General features: G+C 45.3%; 1 protein-coding gene across 3 annotated transcripts; it reads right to left on the bottom strand.

Annotated features, from left to right (window-relative positions):
* Window positions 1–8051: 8051 nt before the first annotated feature.
* On the bottom strand, window positions 8052–10279 carry LOC136509601 (protein GRAVITROPIC IN THE LIGHT 1-like). Of its 3 annotated transcripts, none has more exons than XM_066504352.1 (2): window positions 10177–10279; window positions 8052–9550 (listed from the first exon to the last, which is right to left on the bottom strand). In XM_066504352.1, the coding sequence occupies exon 2, from the start codon at window positions 9520–9522 to the stop codon at window positions 8146–8148; it is 1377 nt and encodes a 458-aa protein (XP_066360449.1). In that variant the 5' UTR covers window positions 9523–9550; window positions 10177–10279; the 3' UTR covers window positions 8052–8145. The 3 variants fall into 3 exon arrangements, with proteins under 3 accessions (XP_066360449.1, XP_066360446.1, XP_066360447.1); XM_066504349.1 differs by having other exon boundaries at window positions 8052–9602; window positions 10177–10263; XM_066504350.1 differs by lacking the exon at window positions 10177–10279 and adding an exon at window positions 9681–10161.
* Between the last annotated feature and the right edge of the window lie 1442 nt (window positions 10280–11721).

Below are 11721 nucleotides of genomic sequence, written 5' to 3'. Positions count from 1 at the left end.
AAATAGAAATGGTTTGCAAAATGTTTGGATACTCAAAGTTGCTCCAAATCTGTTGAAATAAATTTGTCTAGGTTCCTTATCATCAGATCTACTTGGGAAAAATTGTGTATGTCATTTTTGAGATACTTTGCTGTAGAATTTTATTTAATCCTGAATATTGCTGATAACTTGAAAAATATGTAGAAAAATCTATTGGCTTCAGAAAAATATGATTCTAAGTTTGTTAATCTTCTTATGTCATGTATTTCCTAGGAAAAATATGTTTCATGCATGTGCTGTGGGAAAATTTTGAGGTGTAGTTCAAGCACCTTTAATAGCTGATTTTTGTTATTTTTGCTAGAGAGCAAACCTTGTATAAAACATGCATGTGATAATTTTTGTACAGTCATTGTATGCTATGAAGAACATAGGAAAAATACTAACTCTGTTGTTTGACACTTTTCACCGTACAAAGTATTTTCATGTACAAAATCATGCCATAGCTTGTTATTTTTGTGTAGGCTAATCCACTCATTCAAATATCATAAAAATCTGTTAGTAAACTACTTAGGGTAGTACTATGCTGTAGTAATTTTCTAAGATTTTTCTAAGCAAGAAAAATAGAGGTTGCTATTCAAACCTATTATTAATTAGGTTTTAATTAAGTGTTGCTTTTTGTGGGATTTAAGAAATTAGTAAAGCTTTGGTGTATCTTTGAAGCATTTAATAAAATATGTTGAATTAACATATTAGTAGTAGAAGAGAATGCAGTAGATGACATGTGTTTGTAGTATGTTTTCTTGGATGATGTTGACTACCTTGCATTCAAACATATCCATTGTATTCATCTCATCCGATGCACCGATTGCATAAGCACTTACGCACATTGCATCATACAGGATCGCAAACCGAGAACCCAGTCATCATACCCGAGGAGCCCGAGGAGCAGTTCGAGGTGCAGCCACAGGAAGTGCCAGAAGCCGATGAGGAGGACGTTGAGGAACTTCCGGAGTGCCCCGATCACCGTCCGAGCTCCTTCGAGAGAGGCAAGCCCTGGAGCATTTTCTCCCGGTTTGCAATTATTAATTCAATGCTTTACTTAATTGATGCATTACGTTCAGGAGTTGTTTGCAACCGTTGTTGCATTATACCTTGTTTACCTTTGTTATACTATATCCTTGTTACCCTGGTATCCGCAGTCGAGTCAATGCTTAGCTGGCTTAGACCGGTAGAAGTCGGGTGATTTCCTGTCACCTGCGAGCTATAGGTGGTTACTTGGATCTGCTTGGATGACTATGAAGTCATGGTATAACTAAGTGTTAAATGAAGTTGAGACCGGACGGAGACTTGCAGAGTTTTGGACTGTAGTGCTTTCCGTCTGTGTCGATTAAGGACCGACCGTTGTTGGGCCTCGAGTCATGTTGAACGCATGCCTTACATTTAGCTGGCCAGATAAAGTACCTTCCGACCGCGAAGCTGGTAGATTTTTCGGGCCGAGTAGATTGCCCGCAACGCACTGTGCCGGAGCAGGTGTGGTAGGACACGGGGGCGGGATGATAAGACCAAAGTGCAGTCGGTCGGCCCCCGGGTACATGTGGTTCCTGGCAAACTCAAGATTCCTGGAAAGTTGACTCGGTGATCAATATCTCACTTTAGCGGGTGAGTGAGGTTTGTGTAAGGAATAAATCACCAGCTGGTTAGGAATCGATTCGAATCGCCATCGCTCCTGGATAGTGAGCACTTGACTTGAGTGACTTCATCGTAGTAAATGTTTATGGAACACTTGGACAGTTATAATGAATAGGACAGTATGGAAGTTGTTTAATGATCATTGGTTATCATTCTCTGCTTCATCACATGTTTGCTCTAGTATAGGTGCAAATCTAGTCGACAGGTTAATAACAATTAACTTGACAATAATGCTTTTGAAAAGGGTCTTGAAATGCTAAAAATGCTTCTTTTTGCAAATGAGTCAGCTACCCTACTATAAAGCCCTTCATAATCCTTGGTGTCATTTATTTTTGGTTATGTCGGGTAAGTCTAGCTGAGTACCTTCTCGTACTCAGGGTTTTATTCCCACTTGTTGCAAATGGGTAGATGTATTACGGCTACTGTATCAACTGCCTTTATCCTGTGATGGGTGATGCTTAGGACCATGGGCATGGTCATTCCTTACGTCTCGTCTGATGCTTTTGTTGGAGATGATCATTCGCTGGCACTATATTTGAACTCTGAGTGTGTGTGTGGTTTGAACAAATGACTTCCGCTACTTTTATTCGAACTGGTTTTGTAATAACTATGTTGAAACTCTGATGTATCTGAGATTGCAAACTTTTATGTAATATGTGATGGTGACCGCTAAACTCATTACGATCTTGGCTGGAATGGAAGTTGGTTTGAAATCCTTCGTGATTTCACGGACTACCGGGTTATACGGGCTTAAGTTTGCTAAATCGTCTGCTCTGGCGGATGATTTTCTTACTTAATTTCGTATAATTGGTCGGTTCTGTTACAGTTGATCCACCCAGGAGTAAAGGGGGAGCTGCAGTTGGCTTTCTCCAATTACCATAAGTTTTTTCCTTTTTTATATATTTCTTTTATATAAATATGCAGAGAGTTACTAATTGCCTAATAAATAAAATATTATCCAAAAAAATTATAAAAAAATTCTTGGACTTGGTTTTGCATTATTATACGCAACAAAAATTTGTAAACTAAACTCTTTTGTTTTACTATATAAATATTTGACATAGTATAAATAATAATTACAATTTACACCATGTAAAAATATACTACTTAATTAAAATCATTAAAACTATTATTTTTCGATAGGAAATTAGTTTTCACATCTTATTAACGTTCATCATTTGGTTTTTCATCACACATTCTCCACGAGAAATCCACCGTCTAGCAAAAAATTTATTTAAACCGTAGAAAATATGAAAACACGACAAAAAAAATCTGAAGTCACAATTATTACATAATAGGTCTAATACATCACTATATATATCAAGCGGGCATAGTAGTGAACTTCTTCTTAACATATATCCCTTGGTTATAATCGCGCCGTAACCATGGAGTGTCCTCATCATTTAGCTGGATGCTGGGGTCTTTGTTCACTGTGAAGGGTGGAATTCAGCCATCCTTTTCATAATCTTCTGATATGTCTGACTTGTCTTCAATTCCGATGATGTTTCTTCTCCCTAAAAGAACTATGTGGCGCTTTGGCTCATTGATTGGGTCGTTGTTGTTTTTCTCTCTCTTCAGTTTTGCAGCCATGTCCTTGACATAGAACACTTGATTCACATCCTTTGCAAGGACGAATGGTTCGTCCCCAATATTGTTGAGGTCCATGGTTGTCATTCCATACTGGTTGTCGACTGCTACCCCGCCTCCAGTCGCCTTTACCCATTGGCACTTGAACAAAGGTACCTTAAAAGTAGGTGCATAGTTTAGTTCCCATATCTCCTCTATGCAGCCATAATATGTTTGCTTATTTCCATTAGGGTCGGTGGCATCTATGCGGACACTGCTATTTTGGTTGGTGCTCCTTTTATCTTGGGCTACTGTGTAAAATATATTCCCATTTATCTCGTACCATTTGTATGTGAGGATATGCCACGATGGCTGCCTAGCCAACAAATAAAGTTGCTCATCAATACTCTTATCACCCTGACATTCTTTTCGCAACCAGTCGCTGAAAGTTTCCATGTGCTGACGCGTAATCCAAGCTTCAGACTTCCCTTGAAACTCAGATCGGAGCAACTCTTTATGTGTCTCGATATACGGATCCACCAAAGAGGAGTTTTGCAGAACTGTGTAGTGTGCTTTATTAAAATAATTGTCCTACATACCAATATATGGTTTCTTCCCTAGTGTCCCCTTTCCAATTAGTCTCCCCTCGTGTCGCGATTCTGGAACACCAATCGGGTCAAGGTCGGGAATAAAGTCAACACAAAACTCAATGACCTTCTCTGTTCCACAACCCTTGGTGATGCTTCCTTCTGGTCAAGCACGGTTGTGAACATATTTCTTTAGGACTCCCATGAACCTCTCAAAGGGGAACATGTTGTGCAGGAACACAGGACCGAGAATGCTAATCTCCTTGACCAGGTGAACTAGGAGGTGTGTCATGATATTAAAGAAGGAAGGAGGGAACACCAACTCAAAGTTGACAAGACATTGAACCACAATAGGTAGCTCCCAAAATATGGACTTCTTCCACATGGGTGCGTGACCGTCGGCGTCGTTCGAAACAGGTTCGCTGCCATGTGCCTTTCCAAATACTACTTTCACATCCTTGACCATATTGAGTACGTCATTGATTGTTACAAACAACAATGCTCACAGGTCAAAGTGCTCCTGTTTGTGCTCATCCCACACACGTACACCTGGTCTGTTCCACAAAAGTAGAAGTTCTTCAACTAGTGGCCTTAGGTACACATTGATGTCGTTGCCAGGTTTCCTTAGGCCTTAGATGAGCACTGGCATCATAATAAACTTACGCTTCATGCATAACCAGGGAGGAAGGTTGTAGATACATAGAGTAACAGGCCAAGTGCTATGACTACTGCTCTGCTCCCCGAAAGGATTCATACCATCCGTATTTAAAGCAAACCTTAAGTTTCTTGCGTCATTTGCAAACTCTGGGAATTCTCTATTGATTGCTCTCCACTGGGACCCATCAGCAGGGTGTCTCAACATATTGTCTACCTTACGATCTTCTTTGTGCCATCACAACAACTTTGCATGGTCTTTGTTTCTGAACAGACGTTTCAAGCGTGGTATTATAGGAGCATACCACATAATCTTGGCAGGGATTTTCTTCGTGGGACGTTCGCCCTCAACATCACCAGGGTCATCTCGCCTGATCTTATACAGCGATGCATGACATACCGGGCATGCATCTAACTTCTCATACTCCTCACCACGGTAGAGGATGCAGTCATTAGGACATGCATGTATCTTCTGGATTTCTAATCCCAAAGGGCAGACTACATGTTTTGCTTCGTACGTAGTGGTGGGCAATTCGTTATCCTTCGGAAGCATCTTCTTTTGGATTTTCAGTAACTTCCCAAATCCCTTGTCAGATACACCATTCTTTGTCTTCTATTGCAGCAATTCCAGTGTGGTACTCAACTTTTTCTGCCCCGCATCCCAAGTTAGGTATAGCAATTTCTTGTGATCCTCTAGCATGCGCTCGAACTTGATCTTCTCCTTTTCACTTTCGCATTCTCTTTGTGCGTCACGAATGGCCTGACCAAGATCATCAGCGGGCTCATCTTCTGCCCCTACCTCTTCTTCAGCTTTCCCCATTGTAGTATCATTGAAGGCCCTATATTCAGCAATAATGTCATCATCGTCCCATTGTTCTTCTTCACCTTCTTCCATTACAACCCCGGTTTCTCCGTGCTTCGTCCAACAAATATAGTTTGGCATGAAACCGACTTCAACAAGTGTGAATGAAGACTCCTTGAGCTAGCATATTCCTTCAAATTCTTACATATGGCACATGGATAACACATGAAACCATCACGTTTGTTTTCCTCGGCCACACATAAGAAAGAATGGACGCCCTCAATGAACTCTTGGGAGCGGCGATCAGCATTGTACATCCAATGCCGTCTCATCTGCATTACATGACATACATACCATATTAAAACCTAGAACATAATTAGTTAATTATACGACATGCATGCCACCACACAAGGTATTAATTTATAAAAGTCTCGCTACAATGTAGATAATCCCAACTATCACTAAAAAAACTAAAGCTAAAATGCACTTCAGCAACATAAGGATTTCACGACCAATCCCAACTAAAACAGACAGATCATGCGTTTGTTCAACATCTATGGGCTTCTTCCGCAGGATCACTGCCTCATCAGCCGTCGTAACCGCCTGTGCAAGAGAGTTTTGCACGTGTTCAACATACTCTTCCTCCCAATACCAGCCTGAACATCCAATGCCATCCCACTGAAATTAAAACAAAAAATTAGAACTTTAATCACAATCATCATGAAAATAAGTATAAATTAACCATAATCATCAAATGCGACAAAATAACTCACATTGCGATCCGGACACTTGTAGAAGATACGACCCTTGTTGGGACACTCCTTCCTCACCCGGTACTCCATCACAATCTTCTCCTCACACTTGCCGCATGCAATGAGAGGGAGGTCCGGCCTCAGTCGCTTTGTAACCCGATGAGAGGCCGAGGACCCGAAAGCAGTTGCCATCTACTCTCTATACTCATTTTTAATATAATATAAATTTCTTATTTTATAAACAAATAAAATTCAAAAAAAAACTCTAAAATTCTCTATATCTCTAAAGCATGAAGTGTGCTATGCATGCTAGAAATGAAAGCTCAATACTAGTTTTGAATAACTACTTTAACCTTGCTTCACCCAAATATGCAAACTTTAAAATGATTTTGAGCTTAAATGACTTATAAATAAAAAAATCTACCATAAAAAAACCACATATATCTAGTCCACAAAATAAAATAAGCTACTGATGAAACATGAGAGTATAAAGTTGGTAACCTTTAGAACCGAAGAATCGATAGAGGAATGGAAGAAATCTTGTGATCACCGGTGATGGGGAAGAAGAGAGGCCGGCGATGAAGCAAGAACACTGAGCTCGAAGTGGCTCGGGCTCGGGGAGGAACAAGGGGTATATAGGAGGGGACCTTTAGTCCCTGTTGTAGACAGAAACCAAGACTAAATGTCCCTTTCTAGTCCCGGACAGAGCCTCCAGCCGGGAGTAGACTTTTACTCCCGGTTGGAGGTACAAACCGGGAGTAAAAGTGAACCTTTAGTCCCGGTTGGTAGCTCCAACCGGGACTAAAGGTCCCCTCCAGCAAAAGCCTAGCGCAGCAGCCGTTGAGCAGGGACCTTTAGTCCTGGTTGGAGCTACCAACCGGGACTAAAGGTTTCTCTAGTCCTGAGCGCGAAAAATATCGGGACTACAGCCAAATTTCAAAGTGGATCAAAGATCATTTCTCTGCTAGTGTTATGTTTAGATACGTACTAAAAGTAGTGATGTATCTAGATAAGTCAAGATGTTTTATAATTTGAAAACAGTGGAGTACCAAATTTACAAATTAACGTTGCGGTCCTTGTTGATATATATAAAAAAAGCTTTCAACACTCTTACATACTGGCATCGACGGAACGACCTTTCTAACATTTTCTTCTTTTTGTTTTTCGAAATGGATTTTTCTTCTTTTTATTTAGTTCATTCATCCACCAAACTTCAGATTATGTCCAGATTAATGATCTTATCAACGTCACATATAACTCTTGTACATTTGGGGGTACTAATATCAACATATAAGACTGTCTCCAACGGTAGGAACGCAAACACGAGACTTATTCTAGGATTTGAGTCACGTACAGGGAAATGGTCACGTACCCAAAACCTTTCTTCTCCAACAGCGAGGCGCGGAGCTCCGGCGTCTTCGTCTTCGTCTTCCCCGCGGCCGGCCACCGAGCTGCGAGCTCCGGCGCCAGATCCGGCGAGGCGCGCGGCCCCTTTCGCGCGAACAGCATGGACGGGGAGGGAGAGCGGAGCCACGCCGGCCGGCCGCAGGAGGTCGCGCGGAGGGGGGCAGCCGCGGCCGCCGGGGGTCCGCCCGCACGGGGGGTGGGAGGAAGGGAGGGGGCCACCGGGGGCCGGCCGTAGCAGGCGCAGGCGCCGCCGCGTCGCGCCCGTCGCCGCTTCGGGAGGGAAGGGAGAGGGGAAGGGAGAGAAATGGAGGGAAGGAAGAGAGAGGGAGAGAGATGGGAGGGAGGAGCGGAGGCAGGAGAGAGGGGAGGGGCCGCCGGTGGTGCTGCACCGGCTGCTGCTGCCGCCGGGAGGCGAGCCGCCTCCGTCCCTGCCGGGAGAGGGAGAGAGATGGGAGGGAGGAGCGGAGGCAGGAGAGAGGGAGAGAGATTTGTGTCGTCTCGAGAGCGAGACGCTTATTTGCGTTTTGTTCGTCGTTCAATGCAAAATGGCTACGGTGTTTTGGTCATCGGTTGGACCATGTTTTGGGTACCTAAAGACACTGTAGATAACCTATTTTGTATTTGGGTTGTGTTACTAGAGACAGTCTAAGTCTTGCAGATTTGGGCTGCCGATATCAAAGATATAGAGCGTAAAGAAAAGCAAAATGCACTAGAAAGAAGCTATCTTGCGGCGACGACAGAGAAGCACCCTGCACGGCACCACCGTGTCCCCGACCTTGACACCGGGCGTCACGGTAAATGCGACGCTGAGCTTCTCCTCCTCACCCGCCACCAAGCGGCGAGCTTCTTCCGCGCTAAGCGCAGGCACGCTCTCCATGAACTCCGCCGCGTACAGGCTCCCCCTGCCCGCGTAGAACATCCTGACACCACCACCCCCATCCCCACTCCCCAGCTCCGACTCCGAGCAGGGCGCCACCGCCGTCATCAGCACCCGAAGCGCCCACACGGACCTCGCGGCGGCCGCGAACGCGCGGTAGAGCGGCGTCCTCGGGTGGCCGCCGCGGGACACGAAGGCCCTGTGGTCCAGGTTCCCGCACGCGGCCGCCTCCGCCTCCGGCGGCACGGCGGCAATGTAAGCCGCCCGGCAGAACGCCGAGAGCCCCGAGCGCGGGAACTGCATCAGCGCGTCGAGAGCGTCGCGGGGCTTCATGATCCGCTGGAAGCTGCTACCAGCGTCGCCGCCGCAGCACTCCTCGGCGCCGACGAGCAGCATCGCTCGCCACAGGTGCGCCTCGAGCGAGTACCTCCTCCACGACCGCGCCTGCTCTGCCGCCGCTGCAGAATCTGCGTCGTCGCTGACAACACAGGGCTCGGGCGACGAAGCCGCCGCCGCCGCCGTCGTCAGGCTGCAGGTACCATTACCAAGCAGCAGCTCCGCGAAATCGCAGACCGACCTCGACGCCGCCACGAACTGTCTCACGAGCGCCGCGGGCGTCGCGAGCTCCTTCGGCAAGGAGATCCCCGCCCCGCGACGACGGTCGTCGTTCCTACTCCTGACGACGAGCTGCCTGCTCAGCCTGGCGTTGTCCCGCTGCAGCCGCCGGAGCTCCCTGGCGAGCGCGGCGATGTGGGCGTCCCTCCGCCTCGCCTCGGCCTCCAGGCGCTGCACCTGGGCCCAGCGGTCATCGACGAGCGGACCGATGCCGCGGCGGGAGGTGCAGAGGCACTGCAGCGAGGCGACCGAGTCGAGCTCGGACGCCAAGGCCCCGGCGAGGGCGACCTTGTCGGGGTCGTAGGGGAAGTGCGCTCGCTGCAGCTTGACGTAGCCGGATTTGAGCGCCGACACCGCGTCGAACAGCCTCGCGAGAACGAGCCTCGGGTCCGGGCCGGGGTCGGGGTCGGGGTCGTGTCCGGGTTTTGTCGTCGCTGCTGCCTCGGCGTTGCCGTCGTCGGCCGCCGGTGTTGGAGCTGCGCAGACCTTGGTGAGGTTGAAGAGCTTTGTGAGGCCGACGAGCAGCCCCGGGACGGTGCAGGTTGGAGTTGGTGGAGCCCTCGCGCTTCTTGCTGGCGCTGGTGACGACTCCATTGTTTGTCTTGGCGATGGCCGATGGCGACTGCTTGCAGCATCCAGAAAAGGGTATGATCAGATTCAGATCTTCTTCTTCTCTGAAGGAATGTGATGGGAATCAAAATTCTTGTTTGAAGGAACTGAATCCACGGGGGAAAAGGAAATCAAAACTGTACTTGTGCAATGTGCATTCAGGAACAACAGGGTATGCAGAAACATTTCTTTTGTTCTGCACGATTTATTTAACAGAAAACATCTTGGGACCATGCAAACCTTCTGGGACACGAATATCCACTGTTCCCAACAGGAGAATGCAGATTCCTAGTAAGTAATAATTAATTAGTTCATGCAGGACTACACATCAAGAAAAACCATTGCAAGCAAGATACGTATAGATCTGAAGGGTGCTGACATGAAAACTTTCAGAGGTAGGAGTAACTGAACAAGGATCTGAATGAACAACAAGCTGTATGGATGGAACTACATGCAGCATATATCAAAGAAACGCCAGGCACAGAGACACTGAGACAGCAACAAAAACAAATCATTCAGGTTAGGCTTTATCTTTTCACATTAGGCACTAATAACAAGTTAAATAAAGCCAATCTGCGAAGAATTATCGGCTAATCATGGGAAGGGAAAAGAAGAAGAAGAGGAGAGGCGAGTACTAACCTGCCGCTGCTGCTTGCCGGTGAAAGTAACGGAACTCTAGTCTGGACTGACGACGACGATGAGATCAGAGTGACAGATGCCTTCTTCGCCTTGCCTGGCCTGAACTCGAAACGTTCTAGTCGGCGGCGGCGGCGAGTCGATGCAGAGGTGAAAGCGTAAAGCAGGGCTGCAAGGGACAGTGGCCAGTGGTGGTACAATACTACTGTGGTGAAGACGAGTCGACATGGCATTGGGAACAACGAAAGCAAAAGGTTGGGTTTCTCTCTGTGTGTGTATGGGAATGGGACCAAACTCCGGGGCTGCAAAAGTAAAGGAGGAACGAAAGTGGCAGGAAATGAATCCGAATGATAGCTATCCTATCCATAGGAGTGTTCATTTGGAAAGTCAGGCCGCCTGCTCCCAAAATCATGATTCATGAATACAAATTGCATCTCCGACTCCATTTTCCGAACAGTAATACGGATTTGCTACTTCTAAGCTAAGCTAGGAGTACGTACAGTACTTCCTCCTATCCATTTTATCTTACGTAAGTTAAAATGATACGGTCTCCTAGATTACACTTTCAGCCTGTTCGCTTGTTGGTTTCAGCCAGGGCTTATCAGCCAGCCAACAGTGTTTTCCTCTCACGACAAACCAGCACCAGCCGAGTTTATCAGCCCATAAACCAACCAGCGAACATACCGTTTGGCCATTCATTTGCTTTATATTATATTATTTGTGTTTATAAACTTATAACCATTGGATAGTATAATTCCTTACCAATCTAATCATATAAAGTTGTATTATAATAGTTAAAAATTATTAGTCTAATTGTTAGTCAAAGTTTTTAAAGTTTGAATCTTGATATGGATGTGCGCGAAATAAAATGGACCGGAGGAAGTATCACGGGATTCCTCTGGCATCATTCGGTTGCGGGAAACAGTGCCATAGAACCCATGATAGTCTAATTTATATAACCATGAATGAGTGGAATGATTCCTGGTCTGGAATCCCCTAACCTAAAGAGCCCTCAGCCGTAAATTTTTGTGACTTTTTATTTTTTTCTTATTTATTAAATCAAATTATCTTGAGTTCAGTCAAGTTTATAAACAAGAACAATATTTATATTATCGAATAAAAATGACTAGATCTATTAAAAACATATTTTCATAGCATATTTATTGGGTGTTATAAGTATTGTATAAATTTGGTCAAACTAAAGATATTGTGACTTATACAAATTAAAACTAGAACATTGCTCCTAAGTCCTAACTTAGAAATCACAAGGTTTCTATGTTTCATTAGTTAAGATGTCAACTAAGCAAAAAGATAATGTGATACAACAATTAAAGAAGAGAGAGAGATGAGAAAATGGTTGTCAACAGGGAAACCAAGACATGAGGAGATGTGATCGACAGACGAGAGAGAGAGAGAATACATGTGTCGGTGTTTTGTAAACCAGACTAGTAAACTTATACGATTGTCGCGCTGCTCTAGGAAGACGATGGTAGCATCCAAAAGACACGAGGATTTATACTGGTTCAGGCCGGAGCCCTACGTCCAGTC

This window comes from Miscanthus floridulus, chromosome 15 (genome assembly GCF_019320115.1).
Source record: "Miscanthus floridulus cultivar M001 chromosome 15, ASM1932011v1, whole genome shotgun sequence".
NCBI classification, from domain to species: domain Eukaryota; kingdom Viridiplantae; phylum Streptophyta; class Magnoliopsida; order Poales; family Poaceae; genus Miscanthus; species Miscanthus floridulus.
The sequence above is the reverse complement of the archived record's forward strand: the minus strand, read 5'-3'. Positions and strand labels throughout refer to the sequence as shown.

What these genes read in the sequence shown, in the direction of transcription:
- LOC136509601 (XM_066504352.1), bottom strand. Translation starts at nt 9,522, where the DNA reads ATGGAGTCGTCACCAGCGCCAGCAAGAAGCGCGAGGGCTCCACCAACT.